This window comes from Eschrichtius robustus, chromosome 16 (assembly GCF_028021215.1).
Source record: "Eschrichtius robustus isolate mEscRob2 chromosome 16, mEscRob2.pri, whole genome shotgun sequence".
NCBI lineage: Eukaryota > Metazoa > Chordata > Mammalia > Artiodactyla > Eschrichtiidae > Eschrichtius > Eschrichtius robustus.
In genome coordinates, this window is record NC_090839.1 from 469,245 (window position 1) to 496,783 (window position 27,539).

A 27,539-nucleotide genomic window follows, 5' to 3' on the forward strand; every position below is an offset into this window, starting at 1 on the left:
CCAACCCCGCCCCTCAGAGCAACAGCCTCAGCAGGCAGCTGTGCTCCGCCCTCCCCACGCGAGGGCGCTGTGGCCCCAAAGGCACCTGACCACCAAGGGTGGCAACGCAGCAAGAGGCACCGGCCAGGTCCTGGGCAGGCAGGGTCCCTGGCAGGGGCTGGCCGGCTGGGGCAGGACACTTACGGGGGAGACCTCCCCGAGAACCTGGGTGCCGGGCAGTCACCTGTACTGTCTCACGGGCCCCACAAGGCACACACTTGCCACCCTGTTCCCTGAGTTTCTGCTTGGTAAAGCGATTCAACGCTGCAACCGGGGCGCAAAGGGTCTGGTCAGGGGCCCACCCCCATCCACACTGCTTCCACGAGCAGTGGGGCATCGTGAAGGGTTGCAGGCAGGCACGGCTGTGGGGCCCAGACTTAGCCTCCCGCCCATAATCCCTGGACCCTGAGCTGCGGTGCCTGGAGAGGTCGTGAGACCCCGGCTCCTCCGTGCGCCCACGGCCCTCCCCACCTGATCCTCATGCTATGCGTGCCCAGCCCTGCCCCTCCCACGGGCGCACTCGGGCCCCTCTGAGAGCCAGCGGGCTCTTCCGTCCAGTGCTGTTCCACGAGGCCAAGCCTCAGCGTCACCTGACCCCAGGGAGGTGGGCTGTCCCCGCAGCGGCGGGGGTTGGGGGGATCAAAGCAGAGATGAGGGGATGGGGGACCCAGCTTGAAGCCCAAGCCTGTGCATGGCCCACCAGGACCAAGGGCCAGGGAAAAAACAGTGGCAAAAAGAAACATTTAATAACTGGGGGGAAAGAGGAAGAAAGGTGCGCTGCAGGCAGGGTGGGGGGCAGGGTGTGCTGCCTTCTGAGGAAGGCCAGGTGGGCAAAGGGCAGGTCTCCAGACAAGCTGTATCTGTTGGCAGAGGATGGGGAAAGGGCGATGGCCCGCACTGGCCGTGGCCCAAGGCTGCAGGCACACATGCGCAGGGCTCAGCAGAACTGCAAGAAACAGGTGAGAGGCGTCCATCCAGCCGTGCGGCCCGCAGGACCCCAAAGGGCAGGAGGCAGGGCTGGGGTCTCCATCCACCATCTCCAAAGCTCCCAGGGGGCTGACTGGCATGGCCATCCCCCAAGTCACACCACAGACCCCACAAAGGCTGGAGACACCCACCTCCAGAGAACAGGGCTGGGGATGGCCTGGGCTCACCCACCTACCTTCCAGCGGTTTCCACACTCGTTGCAGACGACGAACGTGGTCATAGGCTCATCGGAGCTGCGGGTCTGCACCTGTGGGGAGGGCCACGGTGGGAGGGGCCCAGCCCCAGGGCCTCAGTCACTTGCAGCTGGAGGCCCCAGGGAGCAGGACTTCCCAGGAGTCACAACCTGGGGCGCCGCCACCCATGGCCTCGGGCCGCGCTGGCCTCACGTCACCTGGGCTGAGGCTGCCCTGCAACCCCAACCTTGGAGTCGCCCCAACCGCTTTCCTCTTACAGGGCCCCCCGACGTCTCCTGGGGCCGACATCAGCGTCCACCTCCACGACTCTTGAGTGTAGTCCTGCTACCACCACCGGACACCCATCCTCCCACCAGCAGCAACACAGCGGGGCCGGGCTCCCAAACTTCAGTGCCCCAGGACGGGCTGGACCCACCGCCCGAGACTGCCTACTGGGGAGCAGGGGTCCTCGGCAAGAGGGAGGCCCCAAGGGTGACCGCAGCTCCCGGCCCCATCGGAGACTAGGTTGTCGGACCCCCGTCCCAGCGCCACTCACACCGCACGTGTCCAGGCGCAAGGGGGATCCAGCCTGCATAGCAGGGGCATGGGCGGCTCCGAGGAGGGGCGGGGCCCCGGGGGAGGGCGGGGCCCCGGGAGGGCTGCCGACGCTCACCTGCGTGTAGGTGCAGTTCTTCTTCCTGCACTTGCCGCAGGTGAACAGGTCGGTCTGCGTGCCGCCCGTGCGCGCCATCTGGTGCTCGCGGATGGCCTCCTTGGTCATGGCCTTGCGGATCTCCTTCAGCTCGTCGCTGGCCATCTCCTGGGGCGAGGGGCGCGTGCTTAGCCCGCGGCCCCCCAGGGGCAGCCCCCCGCGCCCCCACGGGCTCACCTCCGAGGTCATCACGGCGATCTGCTGGGGCGTGATGGCGCCGCACAGCACATTGCGCCGCAGGCTGGGGTTCTTGGCGTCCTTGAGGTTGGAGAGGCGGCTCCGCACGCGGTTCTTGTACTTCATGTCCGTGTTCCCCACGTCCCGGAAGATGCGTGCGGACGTTTAAGGACCCGTAGGGAGGCCGATGCCCTGCCCTCCACCCCTGCCCCAAGTCAGCCAGGGCCTTTCGTGGGGGCCGTGTCGGAAGAGCCAGCCACAGCGGGCCGTCGACACTGACGCTTTCCCGGCTGAGACCCAACTGCAGGCTGGAGGCCCGGGACCCAGGCCCACCGCAGGCCCGGTCAGACCCCAGAGGGTCTGGGAGGAGCCCCCTGGTCAAGACAAGCAAGCCCGACCGATCGCCCAACCCCCTGGCGAGGGCGCAGGACAGTGGCCACGAGGGGAGCTGAGCCTGGCCGGCCCCGCAAGTCCTCCAGAACTCCAGCCCCCGAGCCGCTGCACAAAGGATATATTCCTCGATCTGGGCCGACAAGCGCTCGCAGTCTGCACCGACAGCCACGTGGTCATCTGCAAGAAGGAGCCCTGACCGGCTGCCCTGCTGGCTCCCCCCCATGCCTCAGCCTGCGCGGGATCCAGGTTCCCTGCTCCCCAAAGACCCCCGGCTCCCTGCCCCCAAGGTCAGCAGCACGGGGTTGGACTCAGGCCTCCACAGGCAGGCAGGGCCCAGGCCACCTGGGACTCAAGCGTGTGTCAGGAGCCAGGACCCCGAGGTGTGCTGGGTGGCCCCGGCCCAGGCACTCACGGTCCGTCTGCAGGGCAGCGGTCAGCATCTCGCGACACTTGTTGCGCACGGCGTCACAGGTGACCGGCACCGGAGGAAACGTGGTGATCCTGGGTGTCGATGGCGTCCTGGGCAGCTCTGGCCTCTTGCGGCTGGAGAGAGGCCCGCTCGGGCCGCGTGCACCTCCATGAGATGCCGGTCCCCAGAAAAGCCAATGTCACAGCCACGATGCCCCCAGACCCCGTCTGCTCCACCCTGACAGCGGCCCAGAACCCTGCCCATCTGCAGTCAGATCCAGCATGTCCATGCGGTCTGGCCAGAGGCAGTGAGGATCACTGGGTGGGACACACTCCAGACGGGATCCCCACCCTCAGGGAGACCTGGAACACGGGGCCACACTGCCCGACGCAAACTGCCAGGTCAGGGAGAGGCAGACGGGACTAGGGATCACCCAAGACCAAGTACCACTATGCAGGCAGCCCCACCCTTTGTAGGTCTGGGCACCCCCCTCCATGGGTTGCCTGTCCACAAGGCTCTGTCCACCCACGGCCCTCCTCTCACGCCCCTGCATCTCGTGACCTTGTGACCTCCACGGAAGTCAGTGGAAGCAGGCGGCTTCCTGGAGGAAAAATAACACGTGCAGGTGGGCGGATGAGCCCACGTCTCTGCACGGCCATGCCATGAATCCAAAGCTCAGCTTTCCCTCGCCCTTGGCCACTGCTGCCCAGTGGGGTCAAGGGCAAAGCAGCCTCTCAGCCACAGCCCATCCCTGGGGCGGCAGGAGCAGGGAGGCCTCAGTAGCCCCAAAACCTGCACCATGCCACAGCCTGGGGCATCGCCGGGGAGGGAGGGGCCGGCAGCCAGAGACACCAGGCCAGCGGGGGTAGCCAGAGTTAGCCCGCGAGAACCAGACCCTGGACCGGGGCCTGGATCCGGGGGTGTGGGCGATGGGCTCCCACAGGCCCGCTCAGGCTGTGGGTCAGCTCCGTGCAGCCCGGCAGACAGGGCCTCCCCCTCAGATGCTTGGGGCTAAAAGATCCAGAGGCATCTCTGGAGGGAAAATGTCCAGCAAGAGGCTGACCCTGGGGAGAGTCCCTCCCAAGGAGCTGAAAGGGCTGATGACCTCGGCCCCCGCACCCAGGGCCCCTGGAAATCCGCACCCTGGTCTGCCGAGAAGGTGGGGCCATGGGCGGGGGGTGTGTCTGCCTTCCAGACGTGCTACCTGGGGTCCTGGGCCTCGGAGGCCTCCTTGGAGGACGATGTGGGCAGAGGCCCGCCCCTCCTCCGCTCCCTGGCTTTGGCGTCTGAAGCATCTACATGTGCGGGGAAAGAAGGGAGGGCTGGCTGGGAGAAGGCAGACCCGGAGGGCAGGGCAGGGCAGGGCCAGGGAGGGGGGCAGACCACCACCAAGGCACAGCCCCAGCCATCGGACCCTGCCCCCAGCCCCAGCTTCCTGCGAACGACTGGGGTCCTCTCTCCCCAGCCAAGGAAGGTCCTGAAAAGTCTCCCTGAGTACAGAAATCCCCCCCAGAGTGACGGCCTTCACGGATGGCACGTTTGGACTTGGACAAAGGCTGGTCACCGCAGGCAGGCCGGACATGGCCACTCCCCAGCTGGGCCTCAGGCCCCAGAGCGAGCCATCGAGTGAGTCCCAGCCTGCACTGGGGACCTTCCCACAGGACGAGAAGCGTCCCATACGCCACCAGAATAAATACGCTTGTCCAACACGAAGCCCAACAGCCACGCAGGACTGGAGAGAAGCCCAGGACATGCAGCTCTGTTTCCCAAGGGTTTGGACAGAGCCCAGGAGGGGCTGGGAAGGGAGGGGAACCTCAGGGTCCAGTGGTGGCATCCCAGTCGCCCCACTGTCCCCAGAAAGAGGCTGCCCCTGTTCCCCCTGAGCGGCTCCAGATCCCCCTCCCTCCTCCTCCTAACCCCACCCCCCTCCCTCCTCCTCCTCCCCCTCCTCTCCCCGCCCCCTCCCCTCCCCACGTCCGGAGCTGCCCCCTGCCCTCTGACTCTTCCCCCGGGCGACCTCCCCCAGCTCTGCCAGGTCCCCCTCCAGGGCTCAGCGCAGCCCCCTCCCCTCTACTCTTCCCCTTGCTCCTCGTGGAGCCCCTCTCCTCCCAGCCTGAGCCCGTGCTGCCGGGACTGGGCCCCAGGTGGCCCTGGCTCGGGAACAGCACAGTCTGCGAAGGGCCAGCGCGTCGTGGGTGCCCCCTGCCCCCACGCTCAGCCTAGGCTGCCTGACCCGCACCCAGGAGCTTTTTCCAGGACTTGATGAGAGACTTGGCCAGCGTGACGACCTCCTCGTCCGAGCTCTGCTTCCGCAGGGCGTTGACGGACATGCCGACGCGGGTGGACTGCAAGGCAAGCGGCCAGGTTGGGGGCAGCGGTCAGACCCTCCCCACAGACCCTCGGTGACTCCCACAGGGCAGGCTGGGGACCAGCGAGGGGAGGGATGCCCTCCTGACGGTTACTGCCCCATCTGCGGGAAGCTCGGTGAGGGACGCAGTGGATTTTCCTTGAACGCCCCTCTCTGTCTCTTGGAGCATCAGAGAAAGGCAAGGGACAGTCTCCTCAGGGGCAGGGACTCACGCCAACCAAGGGCCGGGGTGGGGGGCAGGAAGCTCTGCCAGGTGCCTGGGAGCTGGGGGGGCACACAGGGCCCTACCTGCAGCAGGTGCAGCGTGACGGGCATGGCCTTCAGCTCCCGCAGCAGGTCCATGGCTCCATCCTGGAAGGAGAAGGGAGGACCCTCGTGAACGACTTTGAGGTCTCAGTGGGCAAGCTCAGCTCCTCCCACACACGAGGGTTGGGGGAACACAAGGCAGTGACAGTTTGCAGATCCACCTGGGGTCAGATGCCCAGGGAAGGCAGGCATGAGAGGGGAAGCAGCTGTGCACTTAACCCCAGCCCAGGGCCCCCTGAGGGCCGTCAGGGGGAAGGGCCGAAGCCCCTCCCCAGCAGGGGCGCTGCACCAGGTGGAGGCGCAGCCCCAGGAGTGCCCGCACCTGCCCGGTCCCACATCCCCCGCCCACGCCCACGTGGCTCAGGCCGCCTCTCCTCAGTGCCGCCTGCTGGGGCCAAGCCCTCAGGGGCCTCTGCTCCCCTCATGTGCACCCCACACCCCCTGCTCACTCCCTCCAGCCGCGTCACCTCGCCTGGACGGCTGTGACAGAGCCCCGTCTCCCTGCTCTGCCCGGCACCCCTGCCCGCATCTGCTTCCTCACAGCCGCACACACAAGGGCCACATGGCTCCACAGCAGACAAAGCTCCCCAGGGCCCCTCAGGGGGCCGAGCTGCCCGCCCTGGGACCTCTGCCCCTGCTGCTCCCACTGCCAGCGACACGCCTGCCCCACTCTCCCTCCAGAGCTTTGTGCAAATGACACATTCTCAGTGAGGCCTCTCCCGCTGAAGACGGCAAGCAGCCTGGCACCACCCCATCCGCTCCCTGCGTTGCCTTCCTCCACAGAAGGCTCGCGGAACCCACCGGTGTGGTTTCACGTGTGCGTGTCTCTCTCACGACATGAAGGAGGCAGCCATCCAAGGGGTGACAGCCTCAGATGTCCTGCAGCCTGGCCGTGGGAGGGGCAGAACCTGTCCCATCCCTGATCTGGACGGCATCTCTGCTCAGGCTGCTGCCTCCCCCTCATCACGCCCGCAGGCCCTGCCCCTTGGGCTACAGAGTCCAGCCCTGTAGTCAGCTCCTCAGAGGGGACAGATGGGCACCAGAACCGAGGGCACAGAGCCACTCTGCGATCGATCATCTTCCCCAAAACGGAGCCCCGGGCTGCAGAACGCCAGCTTTCTGTGGCCTCCGGACCAGAGGGGCTTAAGCGTGATTCCCAGTCACGGCCCCCAACTCCCCCAAGGGGCCTCAAAGGTGCTGGGACCCACCAGGAGCCTCTGCTAGCTCTCACTCCCCACTCCATGGCACCCCAAGCCCCCTAGCCCCCTTCCCAGTCCACACCTGTCCCCCCTCCTCATTCTCCCCTGGGCTTCCATCCATGCGGTGCTCCAGCTAGATGCCCCCTCCCCCAGTCCTGCCTGGCCCGACCCAGCCCTCCGCGGGTTCCGTAGCCCATCTCTGCCCCCACCTGGGGGGCATTTGTTTTGTCTCCTTCAGAGGGGAAGCAGCTTCTTTCTCTGGTCATCTCTGGAAACAGCCAGAGATGTTCCCACATCCCTGCTCCATGCTGCCCACAGCCTCCCCGGGGTGTGAACATCATGCAGGGTTTGGGGCAGGCGGCTGCTGCTTGATGGATGAATGAAAGCGTGGGAGCCAGCCCCCTTCCCAGCCCCGGGGGGGAGAACCCTGTCCAAAGACCCAGACTCAACCATGCTCAGCCCAAAAGTCACCCCCAAACCACCAGTGCAGGCACACAGCCCTGGGGTGGTTGGGCAGGCATCTCAAGACCCCAGCTGAGCCTCCCTCACGGCCCCCACCACCACTCGGCCCGCCCCAGGAGCTCAGTCTGGGGAGAGAGCAGGTCGCGTTTATTGAGCCTCTCAGGGAGCCAGCAGGACTCCTCTCCACCCCCTAGAGGCAGGTACCACCCACCAAAGATGCTTCCTGCGAGGATACCCAGATCACCAAGGTCCAAAGTTGAGAGGGGCCTGAAACTGAAGCCCCATGTGCTGTCCACCCCTACCACCACCACCACCAGCCCGAGACCGGGCACAGCCTTCCCCAAAGGCTCACTGGCCGAGGGACGACAGAAGCCGGCCGCAGAGTGAGCACAGCTGGTCGCGGGGGTCAGGGGGAGTCCTGCGCCCGCGTATTCCCAGGCCAGGCTGGGGGCTTCCTAGGGCTCTTTCCCAAGGGTGCCTACGCATCTACGCACTCCCCAGTAGCTGCTGGCTGAGCCCTGGCTAAAGAAGGGAAAGGATTTATTAGGGCAACCTGGTTCTTGGGGGGCTGAACAGACAACGAAAAAAAAAGGGCCTCCCAGACAAGAAAGGCCTCTGGCCGATTGGCCAGTGAAAATGAGACGATGGGGGCCGCAAACCCCAGGCCAGGCAGAGGTAGGGGAGGCGCTGTAGCTCCAGGGGAAAAGGGGGTCCAATCTCACACTCCAAACTCTTGAAGGCGGAGAATGGGTGTGGGAGACCTAGGGTGGGACAGAGGGCTCTGAGTCGGGGATGGGGCTCGGCGGGGAGTTCTGGGGGACTTCGAGGATGCCCAGGCTGGGGAGGAGGAAGGCGAGGAGGGCGGGGCGGCCAGTCAGGGCTGCACGGGCCGGGGCTTCCGCAGGGCCTGGAGGGACTGGGCCGAGGAGGGTCTCCACCAGCCCGGGCACCCGAGGGGCTCCGGAGTGAGGGGAGGAAGCGGGCGGATCCCAGGCCTGCGGGGTCTCAGTCTGGCAGTTGGGGTTTGAGTCCAGAGCGGTTGGCTCCCGGGACAAGGTCCAGACCGGATCGCGGCCTCTGCCGTGGGTGCGAGATGAAGGGCAGGGCTGGCCCAGGGCGGGGGTCTCGGCCTCCGGCGGGGCTCTCCCCGTGTCCCGGGAGTCTCTCCCGGGGCGGAGTCTCGTCCTGCCCCTCGGGTGGTCGCCGCGGCCCTGACGGGGGCTCGGCAGGCTCGGCGGGGGCTCGGCGGGGCGGGGGTCCCGGGGTCCTGGCGGCCCGCGCCCCTCACCGCGCTCTTCTTGGTCACCATCTTGTCCAGCCTCCGGGCGATCCGCGCAATCTCCTCCTCCTTGCCCATCATCGCCTCGGGGGCACCGCCCCCAGCGCCCGCCGCGCCAGCCTCGGCCTCCCGACCCGGACCCCGGCCCCGGCCGCCGCAGCCTCCCGCACCCGCCGCAGCAGACGCAGCCCCGCCACGGGCGGGAGACCCTCCGTTCAAACCCCCGGCCCCCGCGGCACCGCGCTGCATCTTGGGACACGTAGTTCTCACGCCCGCCCGCCACGCGCGCGCCCGCCCTGCCCCGGACCACAACTCCCAGGAGCCAGGGGGCGCGCAGGGCATCCTAGGAAGTGTAGTCCTTCCGCGGGCAGCCGCCTGTGGACCGGTTAGCCGGCGGAGGGCGCTGCGGCAGCGTAGGGCGCGGCCGTGCGTGGGGGCCGCGGCGCCGAGCCCGCGCTTTCCTCCCAACACCTCGCGGGGGCGGCCAGGGTCCGACTGCGCAGGGACGCAAAGGCACGCTGAGGTCCGTCCCCTCTCCCCGCCCCATGAGCCCTCCTCCGCCACCTTCCGCTGTCCCGGGGCCGCTGCCCGACCTCCTGAGCGCTCCGGCCGGGATTGTGGCCTCGGGGACCCTCGGGGCATGGTCAAGGGGGGGTGTCCTCAGGCTGGTTTTCCGGGGTTTCTGCATGCCCACCCCCAACCCCCAGCACTTTGTCCTCCTTTGCCCTGCGGAGAAATCAGATGGGGACTGGCCTCGAGGCTGGCTCCGTAACAGTGACCTACTCCCGGGGGCTGTGCTGATGGCCCACACCCTGCCTCAACTGGTGCCTCCGCCAGGGTTGGACTGTCTGGCACGAGCCCTTCTTGACAGCCCAGGTGATGCTTCTGGGAGGCCTCTCCTGATCCTCACCTTTCTGACTGTAATCTTAGGGACCGGAAGCTGCTTTGAGGTTTCTCGGAGATACATCCGCCCACTCCAGAGGGGAGAGGCTGAGTGCTTTGCTGCATGCTGCCCGTGTGGTTGACACGCTCTCCCCTGTGCTCCAGCCTTTGTCAGAAGCCATGGCTGAGCTCAGCATCTCAGGATGCCCTGTCGTGGTGCTTGGAGGAGGAATTCCCTCCTGTCAGTCCTCGAATCAGCTTAACTTTGTCTGTTGGGGAGGCCTAGCTGCGCAGCCTCCTCTGTCCTGGCTTTGAGTGAGGGAGGCTTCTATGTGTGGGACTGGGTTGGATGTTTCAAGCCACAGGGACTCTAATAAAGCATGACCTAGAAGCTGGTTAAGAAGGAAGGGCCCTGCCCCTTGTCCCCCAGGGGTGGGGCCCTAGGGTTTTGTCCTTTCTCCTCAAGTGGCAGAGGCACCGGCCCCCAGCCAGCCGGGTAGACACTGAACATTGGGCACACAGAGGAGGGCAGGGGCTTGGGGACTGTATTCCAAGGATGCAGAGTTTGTACCCCAGCCCCCGTGACCGTATCCAAGCTGCCAAGAGGGACAGAGGCGGCCGCAGGACAGGGACCAACTTGGGGCAGGGGGCAGAGATGGAGACAGGGCAGGTCTGGGAGCTGAGGAGGGGGACTGGGTCGGGGGGGAGGGAGAATAGGACAGGGTGTCAACCTGCGGGTCAGGAACCAACCCCCTGGCAGAAAGACTGGTGGGAAAGACTCCCGGTCGCCTCTGCATTGCTCTCTAGGGGACACGTATTGTCCCTTCAGTTACGAATGAAGCAGTGAACCACGTGTCGCAGCAGGGCTGGGACTGACCACAGCACAAACTAGAGCCACTTTGTGTCACAGCCATCCTGCTGATACCCCAGCGTCCTGCCGAGGCCCACTGCTGTCGGGAGCTGCAGCGATAAAGAAGCACTTAGGTTCCGTATCACACAGTTTAGAAAATAATTTGGTAACTGTGTTTCAGTGTAATTGGTTTCCATGGTAACCCCATGGGCTTACTTTGTGCGCTGCCCCGCGATGTGGCACCAGAGCGAGGACAGGGAGGCGAGGAGGGGCTGTCAGCTGAGCACCAGGGCCCTGCCCCGGCTCGGCCAGTGGGAAACCCAGACCGCCCACCTCAGGCCCTCGTCCTCGTTCATGAGAGGCCAGGTGGTCTCTACCTCTGGAGCTTCCGGCAAGGGCCACAGAGACAGTTCGTCAGGAGCCTGACATGTCCCAGAAGCTCTCGACTAAGGCCACCAAGGCTGCACACAAAGGGAGACCAAGACGCCACGGCGCTCGAGAAGAGTGGCCAGGAGGTGGGGCGTCCTGCGGCAGGAGGGCCCAGCCTGGGGAGCCTGGCCCGGGCAGGGCATGTGGTGGGGAAGGGGGAGTGGACGGGCAGGCGGGGGTGCGTGGCAGGGGAGGCAGGGTGCTTCCCAGCTGGGGACCTGCGGACCACGGCCCTTCGCCCCATCACGGGAGCTCTGAGCCCTGACACGGTGCAGTCCCACGTGGAAGCCACCCCCACGCAGGGTCCGGCCCGGGTGACCCGCCTTGTGTCCTGCAGGTCCCACAATGAGCAGAGGCCGCTAGGTGGCAGGAGTGAGCCACAGACGGCCTGCGGGCCAGGTGGCCACCACCCTCCCCACCCCCCAAGAGGTCCAGTGGGTTCTAGCCACAACCTCGAAGCAGCCCGGGTGGGGCTGTGGTTAGTCCTGGAGGGTGACCCTCACGTGTGGGGTCTGTCGGTGGGTCCCACCGTGGCCAGGGTAGCACTGACTGACCAACCCCGAAACCCCCAACTCCCCACCTTAGAAGTCCCCGGTCCCAGGGCCCCTCATGAATTCACAACCCCCAGAACCTTGCTCAGGTCAGTCACGGCCCACCCAAGACCCCTCGGACCCTACCCAACCTTGAGAACTTCTTCCTCCAAGGAACGTTCCCCCAACAAGCTGCCTGGGCCCCCAGACCCTCCCGTGCCCTCAGAAAGCTGTGCCTGCAGGGTGACACCAGGACCGCGAGCCTGGCTGTGCCCACAACAGCGTGCTTACCGGGGCTCCAGAGCCCGTGTCCTCCTTGCTGCACCCGGGGAGTCAGCATACCGCCCGGGTCACGTGGGGGACGCGTGAAGCTGCCCACGTGCGTGCACGCCGGGCATGGTACAAATCACACGCACACACGCACAGGGGCTGTGGGACGTCTGTCTCCCCGGGCTGCTCGGCCAGAAGAACCAGGCCTGAGTTCCACCCTCTGCTGCATCCCAGCCCCCAGACACCTACTGGGTAACGGAAGGAACGTGGCACCCTGGGGGGAGCTGGGAAGAACTTACACCTTCACCTTCTGGCCACCCCCAAGCAGGGGAGCCCCCAAAACACCCACCCCCCACCCCGTGAGAGGCCAGCTCGGGACCAGCTTGCCTGCTACTCCGGGCTGCAGGCCTGACACACAGACTTTCCTAGAATCAGGTGGGGCCCTCTCCCTAGGACCCCCAGCCCCTCCACTTCCTCCTGAGATGGGCCCAGGAGGAGCAGGAGTGGGGCACGGAGAGTTGAGGGCCAGGGGCACCCAACAAGGAGGTGCCAGGCCGTGTCTGGAGACTGTGAGCCATGAGCAGGGGTGGGGTGGGGGCAGGGCTCCTGATTAGAGGTCAGAGGTGAAGAGGAATCAGCAAGGAGCAGGGACAGAGCCCCCAAGGGTGGGGGACAGACGAGCTCACCTTCCCAGACCCACCCAGCCGCCTTACTCCAGGATGCCCTCCTGGACACCCCACCAGCCCACCGCCAGGGGGCCTCCCTCCGTCCCCGCGATGGTCCCCAGGGAAGCGCCTGGTAGAAGCCCTGTTCCTGCCCCCACCCTGGGGCTGACCCCCCAGCTCCCCCTTAGGGCTTGTGTCCCCTCCTGCAGGGGTCTTCCACGCTTGGCCCCTTTATGGCGAGAGATACATGGGTCTGCCCTCAGGAGTCCTGCTCTGTAGGGAGCCTGGCCCTGTCCTGGGGGCTCTGAGGGGGCAGACACAGCCCTGACAGGGGTCTGGGGACATCCCAACAACACGTCCAGGGTCCATCCCCCAAGGGACGGGCTGCACCTTTGGCCCAGAGGCCTGCCCCTCCCCCGTCCTCCGTCCTCAGTGCACGGAAACATCGGAAGCTCAGGCCATTTATTTTTCTATTTGTGTCCCCCACCACTTGCCGCCCAAAGCCGGCCATGACCCCAGCAGGTCGAATCTGTGCTTCCCTTCTGGCTGGGGCAGGGGCCTCGGTGGGAAGGCCAGTGCTGCCAAACTCACACGGAGACCGCTCTCCCCCTCCCCATGGCCACGGGGGTGGGGCAGGGAGATCTCTCAGCCCCGGAAGCCCCCACCCCTCCCCTGTCACCCTGTCGGCAGCTCTCCCCCGACCCAGGCACCCAGCTGTTTCCGTACCCTATTTCATCAGACCCTCCAGCCCACCCCGGGGGCTGCAGTCCCCCACCACAGGGGCTCAGTGGAGCTCGGACCCCAGCCAACCCCATCCAGGCCTCCCTCCGATCCCGGCCTCTGAGCTCAGGCAGGGCAGTGACCAGGGACCAAGTCCAGCACGAGTCCCCTGTCCCATGTGCCAGTGCATATCTCGGCTCTGCCATCCAGCCGCCCCCTCTCTGGGCCTCGGTCTCCCAGTCTGCAGAATGGGAAGAACCGCTGCCCCCAGCAGCCTCTCGCGGAAAGTCCCCAGCCCAGCCCACAGCCTTGGCCCAGGCCCAGCTCCCTCCCCCAGAGGCAGAACTTTGGGGGAGGCAGGAGGCATCCCCCAGAGGCCAGCAGCAGCCGGCCCTGGCAGCCTGCTCCAGGCTCGCTCTAACAATGCGCTTCCCCCACACAATTCCCAGAAACACCGCCCTCCCTGCCCTGCCAGCCCGACAGCCTGGCGGCCACTCCACCCTCCCCCTCCACAGGGGCCCCAGCAGCCGCAGGGTCAGGGGCTCCGGTGAAAGCAGGGGGGTCTGACTCACAGGGGTCCCCAAGGCAGTGCCTCCTAGCGGTCCAGGCACACCAGCCCTGCCCTGGTGGAGAGAGACAGAGGAAACTCCTGGGAGAGGCAGACTGCGGGCCGAGGAGCCAGGCCTTGGGAGGTGGCCTTGGCCAGCCCCACTCCCACAGCAGACCCCTGCCCTTCTCTCCCAGTGGTGAGTTGGTGAGTCCGTCCTTCTGCCTGCACAGGCCCATCTCCACACAGCAGCTGTGGAAAGCTAAACCAGATCACACCCCTCCTCTGCTCAAAACCCTCCCAAGCCACCAAGTCTCCTTCAGATAAGAAAGCGAGACCCTCCCAGGCCCCACACAGCCCCTGGTCCCCTCTCCAGCACAGGTCCCTGCCCCAGGGCCTTTGCATGTGCTGTTTCCTCTGCATAGAAGACTCTTCCCCACGTGTCCCCTCATTGCTTTCACGTGTTTCCTTCAGGGTTGGCTCCACAGTCACCTCCTGAATGGGCAGGCAGTGAGCACCCCGACATAGCCCTCTCTCCTCCACAGCCTGGCGCTCCGGATTCTGACTTGTTTGTGGATTTGTTGATCGGCTCCCTCTCCAACAGAGCGGAAACTCCCCACAAGCAGGGCTTAGGGGCTGTTTTGTTGCGCTGCTAAATCCCTATCTCCTGGAACAGGGCCTGACCCACGGTGGGGTCGATAACCAATCGATGGATGGATGAATGGATGGCTCCTGCCCCTGAGCAAGAAGGGGTAGATGGTCCCCAAGAACACAGGCCTGCCCCCCGGCCAGTTGGCAGCCCCAACCGGTTGGACCATCAAAGCCATTTGTCACCAAAGCCAGGGCATCAGCCGAAAAGAAACTCACAGCTGCCGTGCCCACCAGGCCCCGTGGGCCAGTGACCGACCACCTGGGGGGCTCTACCCCTTCTTTCCATGCTTCCCAGGGCAAACGAGAACTGTCACCAGAGCCCAGTAGGAGAGAAGAGGAGCCAGGCCAGCCCAGGGCAGGGCAGTCGGGGTGGGAGCCCGGGATACGCAAGTGTGTCAACACACAGTCCCCCAAGCAGCACACACAGAGAGCCCCATCTCTGCCCCACCTCCCCTGAGGGGGACCAGGGCACCATTCCTGGAGAACCTGGGCCGGGGTCACCGAGGTCTGAGCAAAGACAGCCTTCCCAGAGGCTGCCCGGGGCCCGGACTGAGCGGCATGGTGGTGGAGCCAAAGACAGGAACACTGGGCCTGGCTGGCCAGCTGGGCCGGACAACTGGACAGACAGAGTGTCTGGCGCCTGCTCAATCAGGCTGGCCCTCCTCTCCCTCCTCTCAGCTGCGGCCTTCCTTCCTGAGCTGGTGTTTCCTGGCTCCTCCCTGCTGTTGCCGTGGAAACCAAGAGGGGCCTGGGCCCCCTGCCCCCGGGTTCCCACGGAGCCCCCGCTGAGCACCAAGCGGGGCCCACACAGGACGCAGGTCGCTGAGTGATGAGCATGGCCCCGATGCCCCCGGGCTCGCCGGGCTCAGCACCCCAACTCCCCTCCAGCACAGCAGCCCGGCGTTTGGAAATGCCTCTTCAAGACCCCGACACCTGGGACACCCGCAAAAGTGACCTAACCCAACTGCCCACAGCCCGCCTGCCCCCCTGAAGCCACCGTCACGGGGTCCTCCTCACACACACTGCATTCAGTGCCCCCTCCACCCACAGGCCCCTTCAACCCAGAGAAGCCCCCCCACCCATTTGTTCCTGCTGGCCCAAAGCACTCAGGGGCGGGCCCAACCCCTGCGCAACAGCCCTGAGACCTGCAATGGCGCCATTCTCTCCACGCGCCCAAGATGCCCACGGGGCACCCCGACGAGCACACCGACACCCTAGTTCCCACAGCGCCCAGCTCTTCTGGGACTCCCAGGTCCCACGACGGTGGCAAACCATGCACTGACCCCAGCACTCCTGAGAGCACCGCCCTGCAAGCGTGAGCACCGTGCCAGCTCCCTCGTACCCCCGTGGCCCTCTGCACACTGGGCCCAGCACCCCAGGACCGAGCAGGAAAGCATGGGTGGCGTGAGCCTACAGCCCCAGGCCTGAGCCCCAGGGTCCACCAGGATCAGGCCTGCCGCTGGGCGTGTGCCCACTTGGTTCTAGGCCATCGGGTGGCCTCCCCAGAAGCCACCCCCATCCCCACCCGCCTCCAGCCTTTGGGGCAGCCTCAAGGACAAGCCGGAGGATCCGGGCCAGTCCTGGAGCCCTGGTCTCTAGGACCACAAGGAAGGGTCTGAAGTGGGCGGCCTGGCTCCAAAGCCGGGGTGTCAGGAGACCAGAGCCCTCTCCACCTGGATGGGCGTCTGACGGGGACCCCACCCCCGCCCTCTGGGAGCAGGAGGGTCCTGCCCCTCGGGACTCAGTAACTGGTCCCAGCCCCGCGGCTCCTGCAGCAGCCAGGCCCGGGTGGCTGGGAGCCTGTGAGGTCTATGCCCCGGGCAGCAGCGCCTGGGAGGTCCGCCACCCCCAGGACCCAGCCAAGCCCCCACTCAGAGCCACCGAGGGGATTACCCAGCATCCCTTGCAGGCTTCAACCAGAGCCTAGGGGTCCAGTCCAGGCTGAGGGAGGGAGTGGGCGGAGGGACAGGAAGGCAGTGTCCCCTGGACGCCCAGGCCAGCCCCCGCTCACAGAGCAAGCTTGCTCTCCCTCCCACCTTCTGTCTGGGGAGATGCGGGCTGCAGACAGGGCCCCCCCAAGGGTGGGCGGCAGCAGACCTGGACCAGGCCAGCCTGAGGGGGGTCCTGGAGACGTAGGAACGCCCCCAGACTGTGGATGGATCAGGGGCCACAGTTTGGTAGCCAGAGAAGTCTTGGGGAACCCCTCCCTTGGTGGGTGTCCAGGGCCAAACCTCCACTCTACTCCCCGCGGGGCCCCATCTCCCCACGGCAGAGTCCAGCCTCACCCCCACACCCAGGCAGACAGACACGAACACACAGACCACATACAGATGCACAGACACACCCCTCAGATGCACAACTGGCCACACCCACGCCGGCCCCCCTACAGCCCCAGGGAGTACCCCCAGCCCTGAGGCTCCAAGGTCAGGGCCACCCTGACTGCAGCTCCCACCCCTCTGTCTTCCCAACTGGACCATGGGCCGGAGCCACCGTCCTTGTGCCTGCCGGGCAGCACACAGGGAAGGGTAGCCTGACCCCCAGGAGGTGGGTGGTTACCCCAGGAGACGCCCCCCTTGCCTTGCCCAGCCCTGGCCCACAGGACGTGACAGCCGGACACCTGAGTTCCGCAGCCCAGCCAAGAGGGAGGGTCGCTGGCTGGCGCCAGAAGAAGCAGCCGCCCTGGGGGGCGGGCACTGTGGCCACTGCGCTCCCAGCAGCTTGAGCAACTCAGCTGTCAGGGGCTGCACGGGGCCAGGCAGGGCCCCTAGGGGAACCCAAAGTCCGTCCCAAGGTAGGGCGCTACAGTAGAGGAAGCGGGAAGCCTCCTTCCCAAGCCCAGTGACGATCATCCCAGACCCACGGCTGCCCAGGCTGAGGCAGGCCCTGGTGACCCTAGATCACACCCAGAAGGCTGCAGGGAGAGGCCACCTCTGCCGAGTGCTGGCCCCTTGGACCCATCCTTCAGCCTGGAGTCCTCCTCACACGTCTCCCCCCTCAACCCCTGCAGGCTGCCCAGTCCACCCACCCACACTGGTCAAAGGCGAGCTGGCACCACTGGGAGGGGCTGTGCACCCGTCCACCCCCAGGCCCCCCGTTCTTGCCTGCCTCCCAGGAAAAGCCAGTCTTCCCCTGAGACCCAAGAGGACCCACCTGGACTATCCCCAGTGCCCCAGCATGGGGTGAGGGGCCATGAAGTAGGTGCCAGGGCCTGGGAGATCTGGAAACCAGTCTGAGCCACCCAGCCCTACACCACAGAACCTGCCCTGGGGACAGGGTGCACGCCCAACGGCCCTCAGAGGACCCCTGTGGGCGCGCTGGCCTCTCCCCAGGACAGCTCAGGAGCAGCCGTTGGGGGGAGCTGTCGGACCCACAGGGGACCCGCCCCACTCATAAGCACTGACTGTGGCCTAGAGGGACTACCAGGGACAGAGGACCCAGAAGCTCCGGCCACACAGACCCAGGGTCACCGACACCTATGGTCACGCACGCCACACAGACCCAGGGTCACCGACACCTATGGTCACGCACGCACCGTGGAGCTCCCAGCACATGGGGTGGGGCTCCTGATGTGGTAGTGGGGCTACAGAGCTCCCAAGCGGCGAATGGATGTGCAGGAGGGAAAACTCATGCCAGCCCCAAGAGAACCACCCTCAGCAGGAGGGGCGGGGAGGGAGCCTGCCCTGGGGGAGACCCCTCAATGTCTGGAGCCCAGAACCCCTCCTGATGGGGTGGGAGGGGACTGCAAGGAGGCTAGAAGCTCCTCTGGAAACCCTCTGGGGTCTGATGGCCCAGGGGAGGGCCCCTCTTCGCCCCACCTGCCCCAACTCGAGGTCCAGCCTCATTCTCTTGCTGCAGCGCTGGTCTGGCCCGCTGGGTAACCAGCTACTACTGGTCCCATCAGGCCCGGGGGAGGGGGATGAGGCCCGGGGCTCCACCCACTCTGGACCCCTCCCCTCCGGCTCTGCTATGGGTCCGGGGCATCTACCCTCTCCCTCCCGGTACTCAGCTGCGGCTGGCCCGGTTCCCACTCGGTTTGGGAGTGGGGTGGGGGACACGGAGACCATCTTCTCCTTTAACCCCATGCACAGGCCTGGGGTGGCGGAGGGGCTCCAAGCCCCCAGCGCTGCAAGTTCCACGTGTGGGTGGAGGGTGGGCGAGCATGATGCCCCGGGGTTATCCAGAGCAGCTCCCCCAAGACACAAGTTGCTTTTCCCTAGGCGCCCTTCCCTTGGAGCCAGCCTCTGGTTGGGAAGGCAGCCTTCCCCAGTTCCTCCCCGGGGGGTCTGACTCTTTGTGTGTGTGGGTTCGTCTCTGAAAGCCTGACAGCCCCCAAGAGGACGCCCCCTGCCAAGCTTCGGGTCACATCAGCCACCCTCTCCCACTCGGGGAGGTGGGGGGGGTCTCTCCTTCAGAGGGTGCGGGGGGCGCCGCGCAGAGGAGGCGGAATCCGACCGGGCCGAGGAGAAAGGGAGCCCCCGGGCGGAGGGGGCGGCCCGGGCCCGCCCCGCCCCGCCCCGCCCCGCCCCGTCCCGTCCGCCACGCCGCCCATTGGCCCCGCGCCGCTATATCTGGGCGCCCACCCGGCGCGAGGCCACCGCCGTCCCTACCGCCGCCCACCCGCCCCACGCGTCCGACCCCGACGTGCCCGCTGCCCACCCTCCGCGCTCCCGCGCTCCGTTCCGCCCAGGCCGCGCCCAGCTGGAATGCAGAGATCGCCGCCCGGCTACGGCGCACAGGACGACCCGCCCGCCCGCCGCGACTGTGCATGGGCTCCGGGCCCCGGGGCCGCCGCTGAGCCGCGCGGCCTCCCCACCGCCCCCGCCGCGCCCGCCGCGCCCGCCGCGCCCGCCTCGCCGCCCAGCCCGCCACGCAGCCCGCCGCGCAGCCCCGAGCCGGGGCGCTATGGCCTCAGCCCGGCCGGCCGCGGGGAGCGCCAGGCGGCCGACGAGTCGCGCATCCGGCGGCCCATGAACGCCTTCATGGTGTGGGCGAAGGACGAGCGCAAGCGGCTGGCGCAGCAGAACCCAGACCTGCACAACGCGGTGCTCAGCAAGATGCTGGGTGAGTGGCCGCCGGGCGCGGGCGGGGGCGTGGGGGGGCGGGCGGGCGGGGCGCGCGGGGACCTCACGCCAGGGCGCTCGCGGAGCTCGGCGGTCCCCCGCCCGACGGCACCCGGCTGACCCGCGCCCGCCGCCCGCAGGCAAGGCGTGGAAGGAGCTGAGCCCGGCGGAGAAGCGGCCCTTTGTGGAGGAGGCGGAGCGGCTGCGCGTGCAGCACCTGCGCGACCACCCCAACTACAAGTACCGGCCGCGCCGCAAGAAGCAGGCGCGCAAGGCCCGGCGTCTGGAGCCCGGCCTCCTGCTCCCAGGCTTGGCGCCGCCGCCGCCGCCGCCGCCGCCCGAGCCCTTTCCCGCGGCCACCGGCCCGGCCCGGGCCTTCCGCGAGCTGCCGCCGCTGGGCGCCGATTTCGACGGCCTGGGGCTGCCCACGCCCGAGCGCTCGCCGCTGGACGGCCTGGAGGCAGGCGAGGCCGCCTTCTTCCCTCCGCCCGCGGCGCCCGAGGACTGCGCGCTGCGGGCCTTCCGTGCGCCCTACGGCCCCGCCGAGCTGCCCCGGGACCCGGGCGGCTGCTTCGGGGCGCCCCCGGCCGAGGCGCTCAGGACCGCGCCCGCCCCCGCCGCGCCGCTCTGCGGCCTCTACTACGGCGCCCCGGGTGTGCCCGGCCCGGGCCCCTACCCCGGCCCGCTGTCGCCGCCGCCCGAGGCCCCGCCGCTGGAGGGCGCCGAGCCGCTGGGGCCCGCCGCCGACCTGTGGGGCGACGTGGACCTGACCGAGTTCGACCAGTACCTCAACTGCGGCCGGACTCGCCCCGACGCCGCCGGGCTCCCGTACCACGTGGCGCTGGCCAAGCTGGGCCCGCGAGCCATGTCCTGCCCGGAGGAGGGCAGCCTGCTCGCCGCGCTGTCCGACGCCAGCTCCGCCGTCTACTACAGCGCCTGCATCTCCGGCTAGGCCGCCCGGGGCGCCGCGTGTCACCGTGTCACCGCTCTGTCTCTCTCGCAGGCGGAGTTGCCGCTACTCGTCATAGCCCCGCAGGAACCGGCAACGCCGGGGCTTGGCCGGGCGGAGGGCGCCCCTACGGGGCGGTCACCACACGTCCCGGGGCTTGGCCGGGAAGCCCAGGCCTAGGACGTGTGGGCTGGCCCTGCCAGGGCTAAGTTTTTGAAGCGCCTAATCCTTTTCTTGCCGTGTATTTTCTAGAACTAGGCTGTATTTTTTACTTTGCCTTTTTTATATACATGAAACAATATATTTAATTTTTAAGTAAACTTTTAAACTTTTTCTTGCAAGGGGTTTCAGTGATGCAAAGCGCCAATGTAGCAAGGGCTCTTTAAACAACGTTCGTTTGCTGTAAAGGAGGAGCCGGGAGCTGGGTGCCCCAGGCGAGGCCACAATAAAGTGCCTCTCCTTTCCTCGGAACTCCCGCGTCTGTGGTCGCTGGGGGTGGGGGAGCAGTTCCCCCCAGGGTCCTGGGCGTGCCCTTCCCTCCGAAGTCCAGGGAACCTGATTCGCAGCTGGGCTCCACAGCCTGCACTTCTCCACCCTTCCAGGACACTACCCCAGACAGCCGATGGGAGGCAGGGGGTGTGGGCACTCCCCACCCTGCCAGCTCTCCACCCCCCCCAACCCCCATTTTAACTCAAGCCTCATCGCGGTCAGACTACACCCAGAAATTCCCTCCACACCCTCACCCGGGTTTCACCATCCTCATCTCATCCTGAAAACAACTTCCTTCAAGCCCAGTGTGAGTGCCCAGGACAGCGCCCCTCTCTGAAGGAGGCTGGTGGGGTTGACGCCTGTCTGCAGACATGACATCCTGGGACTCCCATCCGTCATTCTCTCTCAACCCAGTGTCCCCAGAGGGCAGCACCATGACAAATCCACACTGCTTGCCAGGGTGACATGTGTGGGCTCTACCAGTGACACGCGGTCAATGACCAGAGCAGGGGAGCTCAGGCCTCACGTCTCAAGCCTCCACCTCTGGAACCCATCACAGTAGCCTTGGGCCCTCTCCCAGCAGGACCGGACACCCTCTTTCCACACGGCTTCCTTGGTTCCACTAGCGCCCCCTCACTGGGGAGCCCACGGGTTCAGGGAAAGTTGGCAACAATCATCTTGGGCGATTCTTCTCTCCTGGGACCGGGTCCTGAAGTGAGGCGTCTACACACTCACGCCCTTCCCAGGGTCTGACGGGTCTTCCCAGCCAAGACGAGAGGTCGTGTGTCCCCCTGGCCTGTGCTGCCCCAGTAGCATATGGGGGGGCGTCCCGCTGACCTCTGACAACTCTGATGTAGTGCGTGCGCCCTGGGGCGTGGGCATCTTCTGATGACGTGCGCTGCCGTGTGGCTGCCGTGAGCCTGAATCCAACTGCGTGTGTATGAGTGCGTGTGAGCAAGTGTGTGCACGTGCTCCGAGCATGGCTGTGATGCTGTGACAGTGTGACCATGTGACTCGACGGGACCCTCCGTGAGGATGACTGTGTGTGACACCCGGGGTGTCTGAGACTCTGTGTGCGCATGCGTGTGTCTGTGTGTCAGCCTGGGTGTCCGTGCACGTGGGTCTGCTGCCTGAGCATGTGTGCAGAGGTGAACAGGGTGTGGGGCTGTTCTTACAGGTGTCCTGCCTCTGAGAGGCACGGGGACATCACCTCTCTGTTAGCTGGAATGAGCCCCACACCTCGGTGGGTGGAGTCGGGGAGCGACACCTGGGCCCCCACACCCACCTCATAGTGAGCAGGGCCCAGAAACCTCAAAGACAAAGGGACAGAGAAAGACAAGCTGAGGAGGGCAGGAGATGGATTCGGAGGTGGAGAGAGGAGTCCTGGGCGGGTCGAGGCACAAACAGAAATGGCCCCCAGGACACCAAGGACAGTGCTGGTACACAGGAAGGAGGCAGGGAATGAGGCCCTAAGCGACAAGGGTGGTCCAGTCCAGCCGCATCTGTCATGGCGGAGGGAGCTCTGAGACACCAATGCTGAGTCCTGGGCTCACGCACGAAGGCTCACGTCACCCATGAGTGTGCACACCCAGCTCTCATGGCCCCTGACTCCCACTCTGGGCCTGCCCCTGGTAGGGGGACAGGTGACCCACCCACTGGAGCCCTGGGTTAGCAGGGCCAAGGTGCGCCCCCCCCCCCCCCCCGCCCCCGTGGGGATGGCCTCTGTACGGATGGGGACCCATAGCCGCCAGAGTCCAGCAGCCTCTGCCTCCTGCCACCCCCTGAGGGGCGGACCCTCCCATCTCCTCCCCCCACCCCCTGGCCAGGGCCGGGGGGAAGGGAAGACCAGCCCAGCCTCTCCTACCGCCTAGAGCCAGGTGACAAGCCCCTCGGAGGGCCCCCCTGCCCGGGCCCAGGCATCGCCTCACCTGTGCCCCACCCCAGAGACAGCCATGGACACACACAGAGAGAGGCTGCAGACGGGCAGGCAAGGCTGTCTCTCTTGTACGTGGAACAGTTTTCTAACGTCCTCCTCACCCCACCCTCGGAGGCAGGAGGATGGGGGCCCCAAGGTGCCTGGGGTGGCACAGGCCCCGCTGCCCAAGTGGGGAAGGGCCGAGTAGCTTGCTCCCCAGAAGACCCTCCCTCAGTGCCAGGGTGGGATGCCAGAAGGGGGGCATGGGGGGGTCCGGGGGTCCCAATTTGGACCAAGTCCCTGGAGCCAGGGGCTGGGGGCATTCAGGAGCAGAATCAGGACTGGGGACACACATACACACACACACACACACACACACACACACACACACGGAGGGCAGCTGTTTTCAGGGAGTGCCTCAGGTGGGCACCATGCCTGGGGCCCTCCCAAGGGACCCAGGGCAGGCTGGGCAGCCCTCCTAGGCAGGACCACAGCTCCAGGGCCTGGGTGGTTCCAGCCCTGGGTCAGGCTTCCCCTCCTCCAAGCACCCCCCCACCGGCTCCACCCACCTGCTTCCCCTAAGGTCAGAGAAGGGAAGTCCCCACCCCCAGCTCCCGCTGAGTCAGGCCCGCCAGGAACAGACCCAGGCGACCTAGCTCCTGGCGGGAAGTTCTAGCAGCCCGGCCTGGCCTAAGCCACAGCTCCCACACCCAGGACCCAGCCTAGCCCGGGGGTGACCTGAGCCGAGGTGTGGAACCCTCCCCAGCAAGCCGCCCACAGGAGGAGGTGGGGGGGGGGGGGAAGAGCAGGTAAGGTGCACCCCTCTCCTCAGTAGGCACGATCATCACCTCAACACCTTCAGGAACACCCCATACACAACCAGCCACACACCACACCAGGAGCAAAGCTGTGCTCACACACCCGCCCCCAACAAGGCCAGGCTGGGCAGGCGAAGAGGAACTTAACTGTCCACTTGATGGACAAATACGCTAGACATTCCAGCTGCTCAGCTGTCAGCCTCCAACAGCTACAGACACTTCTAAGGGGACAACTCAGTGGTTTTTAATCTATTCACAGGGTGGTATAACTATGATCACTAACTTCAGCACTTTTCCATCACCCCAAAAGAACCTCGTCCCCACTAGCTGTCACTTCCCATCCTCCTTGCTCCCAGCTCCTGGGAAACACTAATCTGCTCTCTGTCTCTGTAGACTTGCCTATTCTGGACTTTCCATGTAAGTAGAATCACACAATAAGTGGCCTTTTGAGTCTGGCTTCTCTCACTGAGCACTGAGTCTTCGAGGTTCATCCATGTTGTAATTTGAATCAATACTTCATTCCTTTTTAAGGCTGTATAATATTCCATTGTATGGATGGAACACAGTCTCTTTATCTCTTCATCAGCTGATGGACATTGAGGTTGTTTCCATGTTTTGGCTACTGTGATTACTGATGCTATGAACATTCGTGTGCAAGGTTTTATGTGGATGTGTTTTCAGTAAAGTAACATAAGTGTGTGTCTCTAATGACCAAGTCTGAACAAGTAGATTACCTCAAATTCATATGCTGGGTAAATGACCCTGAGAAAACCATAATTCAAAAGGACACATGTACCCCAATGTTCATTGCAGCACTATTTACAATAGCCAGGACAATGGACAAAGAAGATGTGGTACGTATATACAATGGAATATTACTCAGCCATAAAAAAGGAATGAAATTGGGTCATTTGTAGAGACGTGGATGGAGCTAGAGCCTGTCATACAGAGTGAAGTAAGCCCGAAAGAGAAAAACAAATAGCGTATATTAACGCATATGTGGAATCTAGAAAAATTGTACAGATGAACCTATTTGCAGGGCAGGAATAGAGATGTAGAGGTAGAGAACGGACACGTGGACACAGGGCGGGTAGGGGAGGGTGGGACGAATTGGGAGATTAGGTTTGACATAAATACACTACCATGTGTAAAATAGAAAGCCAGTGGGAACCTGCTGTACAGCACAGGGAGCTCAGCTCGGTGCTCTGTGACGACCTAGATGGGTGGGATGGGGGGTGGGGGTGGGAGGGAGGTCCAAGAGGGAGGGGATGTAGGTATACATAGCGCTGATTCACTTCACTGTACAGCAGAAACTAACAGGACATTCTGAAGCAATTATACTCCAATTAAAAAAAAAAAAAAAATCATATGCTAGAGCAGCTACCCCCAAAGGGGGGGCTCCAGAGCAGCTGATCTCCAATCCCAACTGGGCGCTCACAAGCAAGACTCAACCCTCCACCCAGCCCACCCACCCCCACTCCTGCCCCAGGCTTGGGGAGGGGCCCCCAGGAGCAGGCTCCAGTCCAGTCCACAGTGGGTTTTGGCCAAGCGTGTGGGAGTTCCTGGCCCGGGACTGGGGAGGAGGAGGGATGGGAGCACCAGTGTTCCTCCTCTTTGTGTTTCAGGACACAGCCCACTCCGCTTCCTTCCACCCCCTCTACCTCTGCACAAGCACCCAGCCTCCCAGGGAAGCCCGGCAGGGCTCCCCACCCTCTGCCTTACCTTCCACGCCCCCGACCCACGCCCCCGTCCTGCTCTGGCCAGCACAACCCGGCCCATCCCCCAGGACCCCTCTCCCATGCCCCCGCGCCATTCCCCCACGACCCCAGCCCCCTGCCCCACGCCCCCGCCCGCCCGCCCGCGCGAGAAAACAGGAAGCGGCCCGCGGCGGCGGCGGCGCTGGAAGGAAACGCAGGAAGCGGCGGCGGGCGCGGCGCTTATCTCGGGCCCCAGCCGGACCCCTGGCCTCACGCCCCGCGCCGGCCGGGCAGGGGACGTGGGGGCGGCCGGAGGACAGGCCTGCTCACCTGGCGGGGGGCCCTGGCCGCCTTACCACCGAGCCACAACTGTCACAACTGGGCCATGGAGGGAGGCGACAGGACTTCGCTGGGCCAGGCTGTGCCCCTCCAGCCCGGGGACCCAGGGGCCGGTGTCCAACCGCAGGACGCCCCACCTCCCCACAACGCACACTGGCCCGCCCCGCCCCACCCCACCCCAGGCCCTGACCACCCCGTTTCCCCCCTTACGAGGACTCGCTTTGCCCTGCAGGTGCGGGCTCCCTGCTGCTTCTTCCGGGCTTTAACTCTTGGGCTGGGGCGGGGGGACGGCGCGCGCCGATGGTTGTTTCTGTGTTTACAAAGCTGGGTCTCTTTTCCTGGGGAGGGGGCAGGATGGGGACTGTCCCTGGGCGCCCCCCAGGGTCCCGTAGGCCACTGGCAGGGACAATGGGCTCCAACACCTGGCACTCCCTCCCCCCCGCCCCATGAGTATGTGCTTTGCTTCCTGGAGTGGGGGGCCGCGTGTGTTTCCGCGTCAACCACGACTGGAACGGCGCCTCCGCGCACACCTGCAGGCAGGGACCCCACACTCAGGCTCACAGGCAAGAGCCCGAGGGCCCTCAGGTCTGCTGCAGGTGTTTCCTCCGCGCCTTCGCGGCACCCAGCGCCAGATGCAGGGTCCGGCCGACTCACGTCCTGTCCCAGAGCCCTGGCTCCGCGAACGCGGAGGTGTGTCTGTTCAGGGCCTGGCATGGCGGGCACCCGTCTTTCCCCACAACCTCCCACCGCCTCCTGGTGCTCAGCTGGGCTGGGGGTGGCGGCCAGTCGGGGAGGGGACACGGGGGAGGTGCCGCTGGGGCCCATGAGTGGGCCCCAGGCAGGGCAAAGGCGCTCTGCCGCCCTCAGAAGGACCAGTGCTCGAGGTTGGCACGGACCCCACCCCTGCAGTCTGTTGGCAGCCTGAGGAGGGGCAGAGGTGGGAAGTGGGGGTCGGGAGAGAGAGGGGCCTGTGGGCGGGGGCGGGGGACACACAAGTGGCACAGTTGGGGTCACGTTTTTGGTTTTCTGAATCCAGAGACTCGTTTGCCTGTCGCCCGTGTTCCAGATGTTCTTTCAAAGGCTCCCAGTCTGGGAAGGCCGTGGGACCCGGACTACCCTTCAAAGCCTGCCTGGCCCCTCCTTGCAGCGCTGCACATGGGCGGTCTGGCTCCCTGGCCAGTGTCTGCCACCCCGGCACAGCCCCTCCCCCTGGGTCCCAGCGCCCACTCCCCCCACTCCGCCCCGGGGAAGCAGCTGAGAAGGCACGCGTGTAGGACAGGACACCACGGGGTGCAGGCCCCAACCCCACCACGTGTGTGCCCCAGAAAGAGTGTTTTATGGGGGAAGAACCAGGCTCAGGCCACATGCCCGGGGCCTTGGCAGGGAAGGCAGGGCACTGGGGCCTGGCAGATACCTCGAGCCCACGACAGGCGGGGCCCATCCACCGGGTCACACCGCCTACACTCTGCCCTCTGTGGCGCCGTGACCCGTGGCCAGTGGCTCTGTCCTCACCGTTGAGTCTCTTTCCATCTCTCTGTTGGTTCTGGTCAGTTCCAGCCAGCAACGATTTGGGTAGTTCATGTGCCCCGGTGCCGAGCCTGGAGGGCCAGACCTCAGGGCTGAGCAGGGCGGCCCCAGCTTTCCCTCCACCTGCCCCAGACGTGGTCTGGTTGGGATGTCCCCACCCTGGACAAGTGAACTTCGTCCCAGAAGCCAGAAGCCCACCCTGCCCTCATCCTGCATGAGCAAAGATGCTGAAGTGGGTTGAATGGTGGCCCCAGAGATACGTCCACCTCCCAGAACCTATGAGTGGGACCTTATGTGGAAAAAGGGTCTTGGCAGATGTAATTAAGGATCTTGAGGTGAGGAGATCATCCTAGATCACCCAGGTGGCACTAAGTCCAGCAGCAGAGATCCTCAGGGAGGAGAGACGGCCACACGAAGCAAGAGGCAGGTACTGGAGCAACGCAGCCACAAGCGAAGGAATACCCGGAGCCACCAGAAGCTTCAAGAAGCAAGAATGGTTTCTCCCCTGGAGCCCCTGGAGGGAGCACAGCCCAGCCCTACAACACCCGATTTCAGGCCAATGATACTGATTTTGGACTTCTGGCCTCCAGAACTGTGAGAGAAGAACATTTTATTGTGTTAGGTCACCTAGTTTGTGGTAATTTGTCATAGCAGCTCTAGGAAACTAATACAGATGGTTTCTGAGATATGGGGACAG

The 27,539-nt window shown here is 65.4% G+C and overlaps 2 protein-coding genes across 5 annotated transcripts; one reads left to right on the forward strand and one right to left on the reverse strand.

Annotated features, from left to right (window-relative positions):
- Positions 1-766: 766 nt before the first annotated feature.
- On the reverse strand, positions 767-25,544 carry TCEA2 (transcription elongation factor A2). Of its 4 annotated transcripts, none has more exons than XM_068565602.1 (10): positions 25,526-25,544; positions 5,547-5,609; positions 5,130-5,235; positions 4,095-4,185; positions 2,894-3,024; positions 2,602-2,658; positions 2,089-2,243; positions 1,873-2,019; positions 1,202-1,273; positions 767-985 (listed from the first exon to the last, which is right to left on the reverse strand). In XM_068565602.1, the coding sequence occupies exons 2-10, from the start codon at positions 5,598-5,600 to the stop codon at positions 977-979; spliced, it is 822 nt and encodes a 273-aa protein (XP_068421703.1). In that variant the 5' UTR covers positions 5,601-5,609; positions 25,526-25,544; the 3' UTR covers positions 767-976. The 4 variants fall into 4 exon arrangements, with proteins under 4 accessions (XP_068421703.1, XP_068421702.1, XP_068421700.1 ...); XM_068565601.1 differs by lacking the exon at positions 25,526-25,544 and adding an exon at positions 25,307-25,394; XM_068565599.1 differs by lacking the exon at positions 25,526-25,544 and adding an exon at positions 8,514-8,736.
- SOX18 (SRY-box transcription factor 18) lies at positions 18,752-20,528 on the forward strand. The gene is made up of 2 exons (XM_068524539.1): positions 18,752-19,109; positions 19,249-20,528. The coding sequence occupies exons 1-2, from the start codon at positions 18,752-18,754 to the stop codon at positions 20,058-20,060; spliced, it is 1,170 nt and encodes a 389-aa protein (XP_068380640.1). The 3' UTR covers positions 20,061-20,528.
- Positions 25,545-27,539: the final 1,995 nt, after the last annotated feature.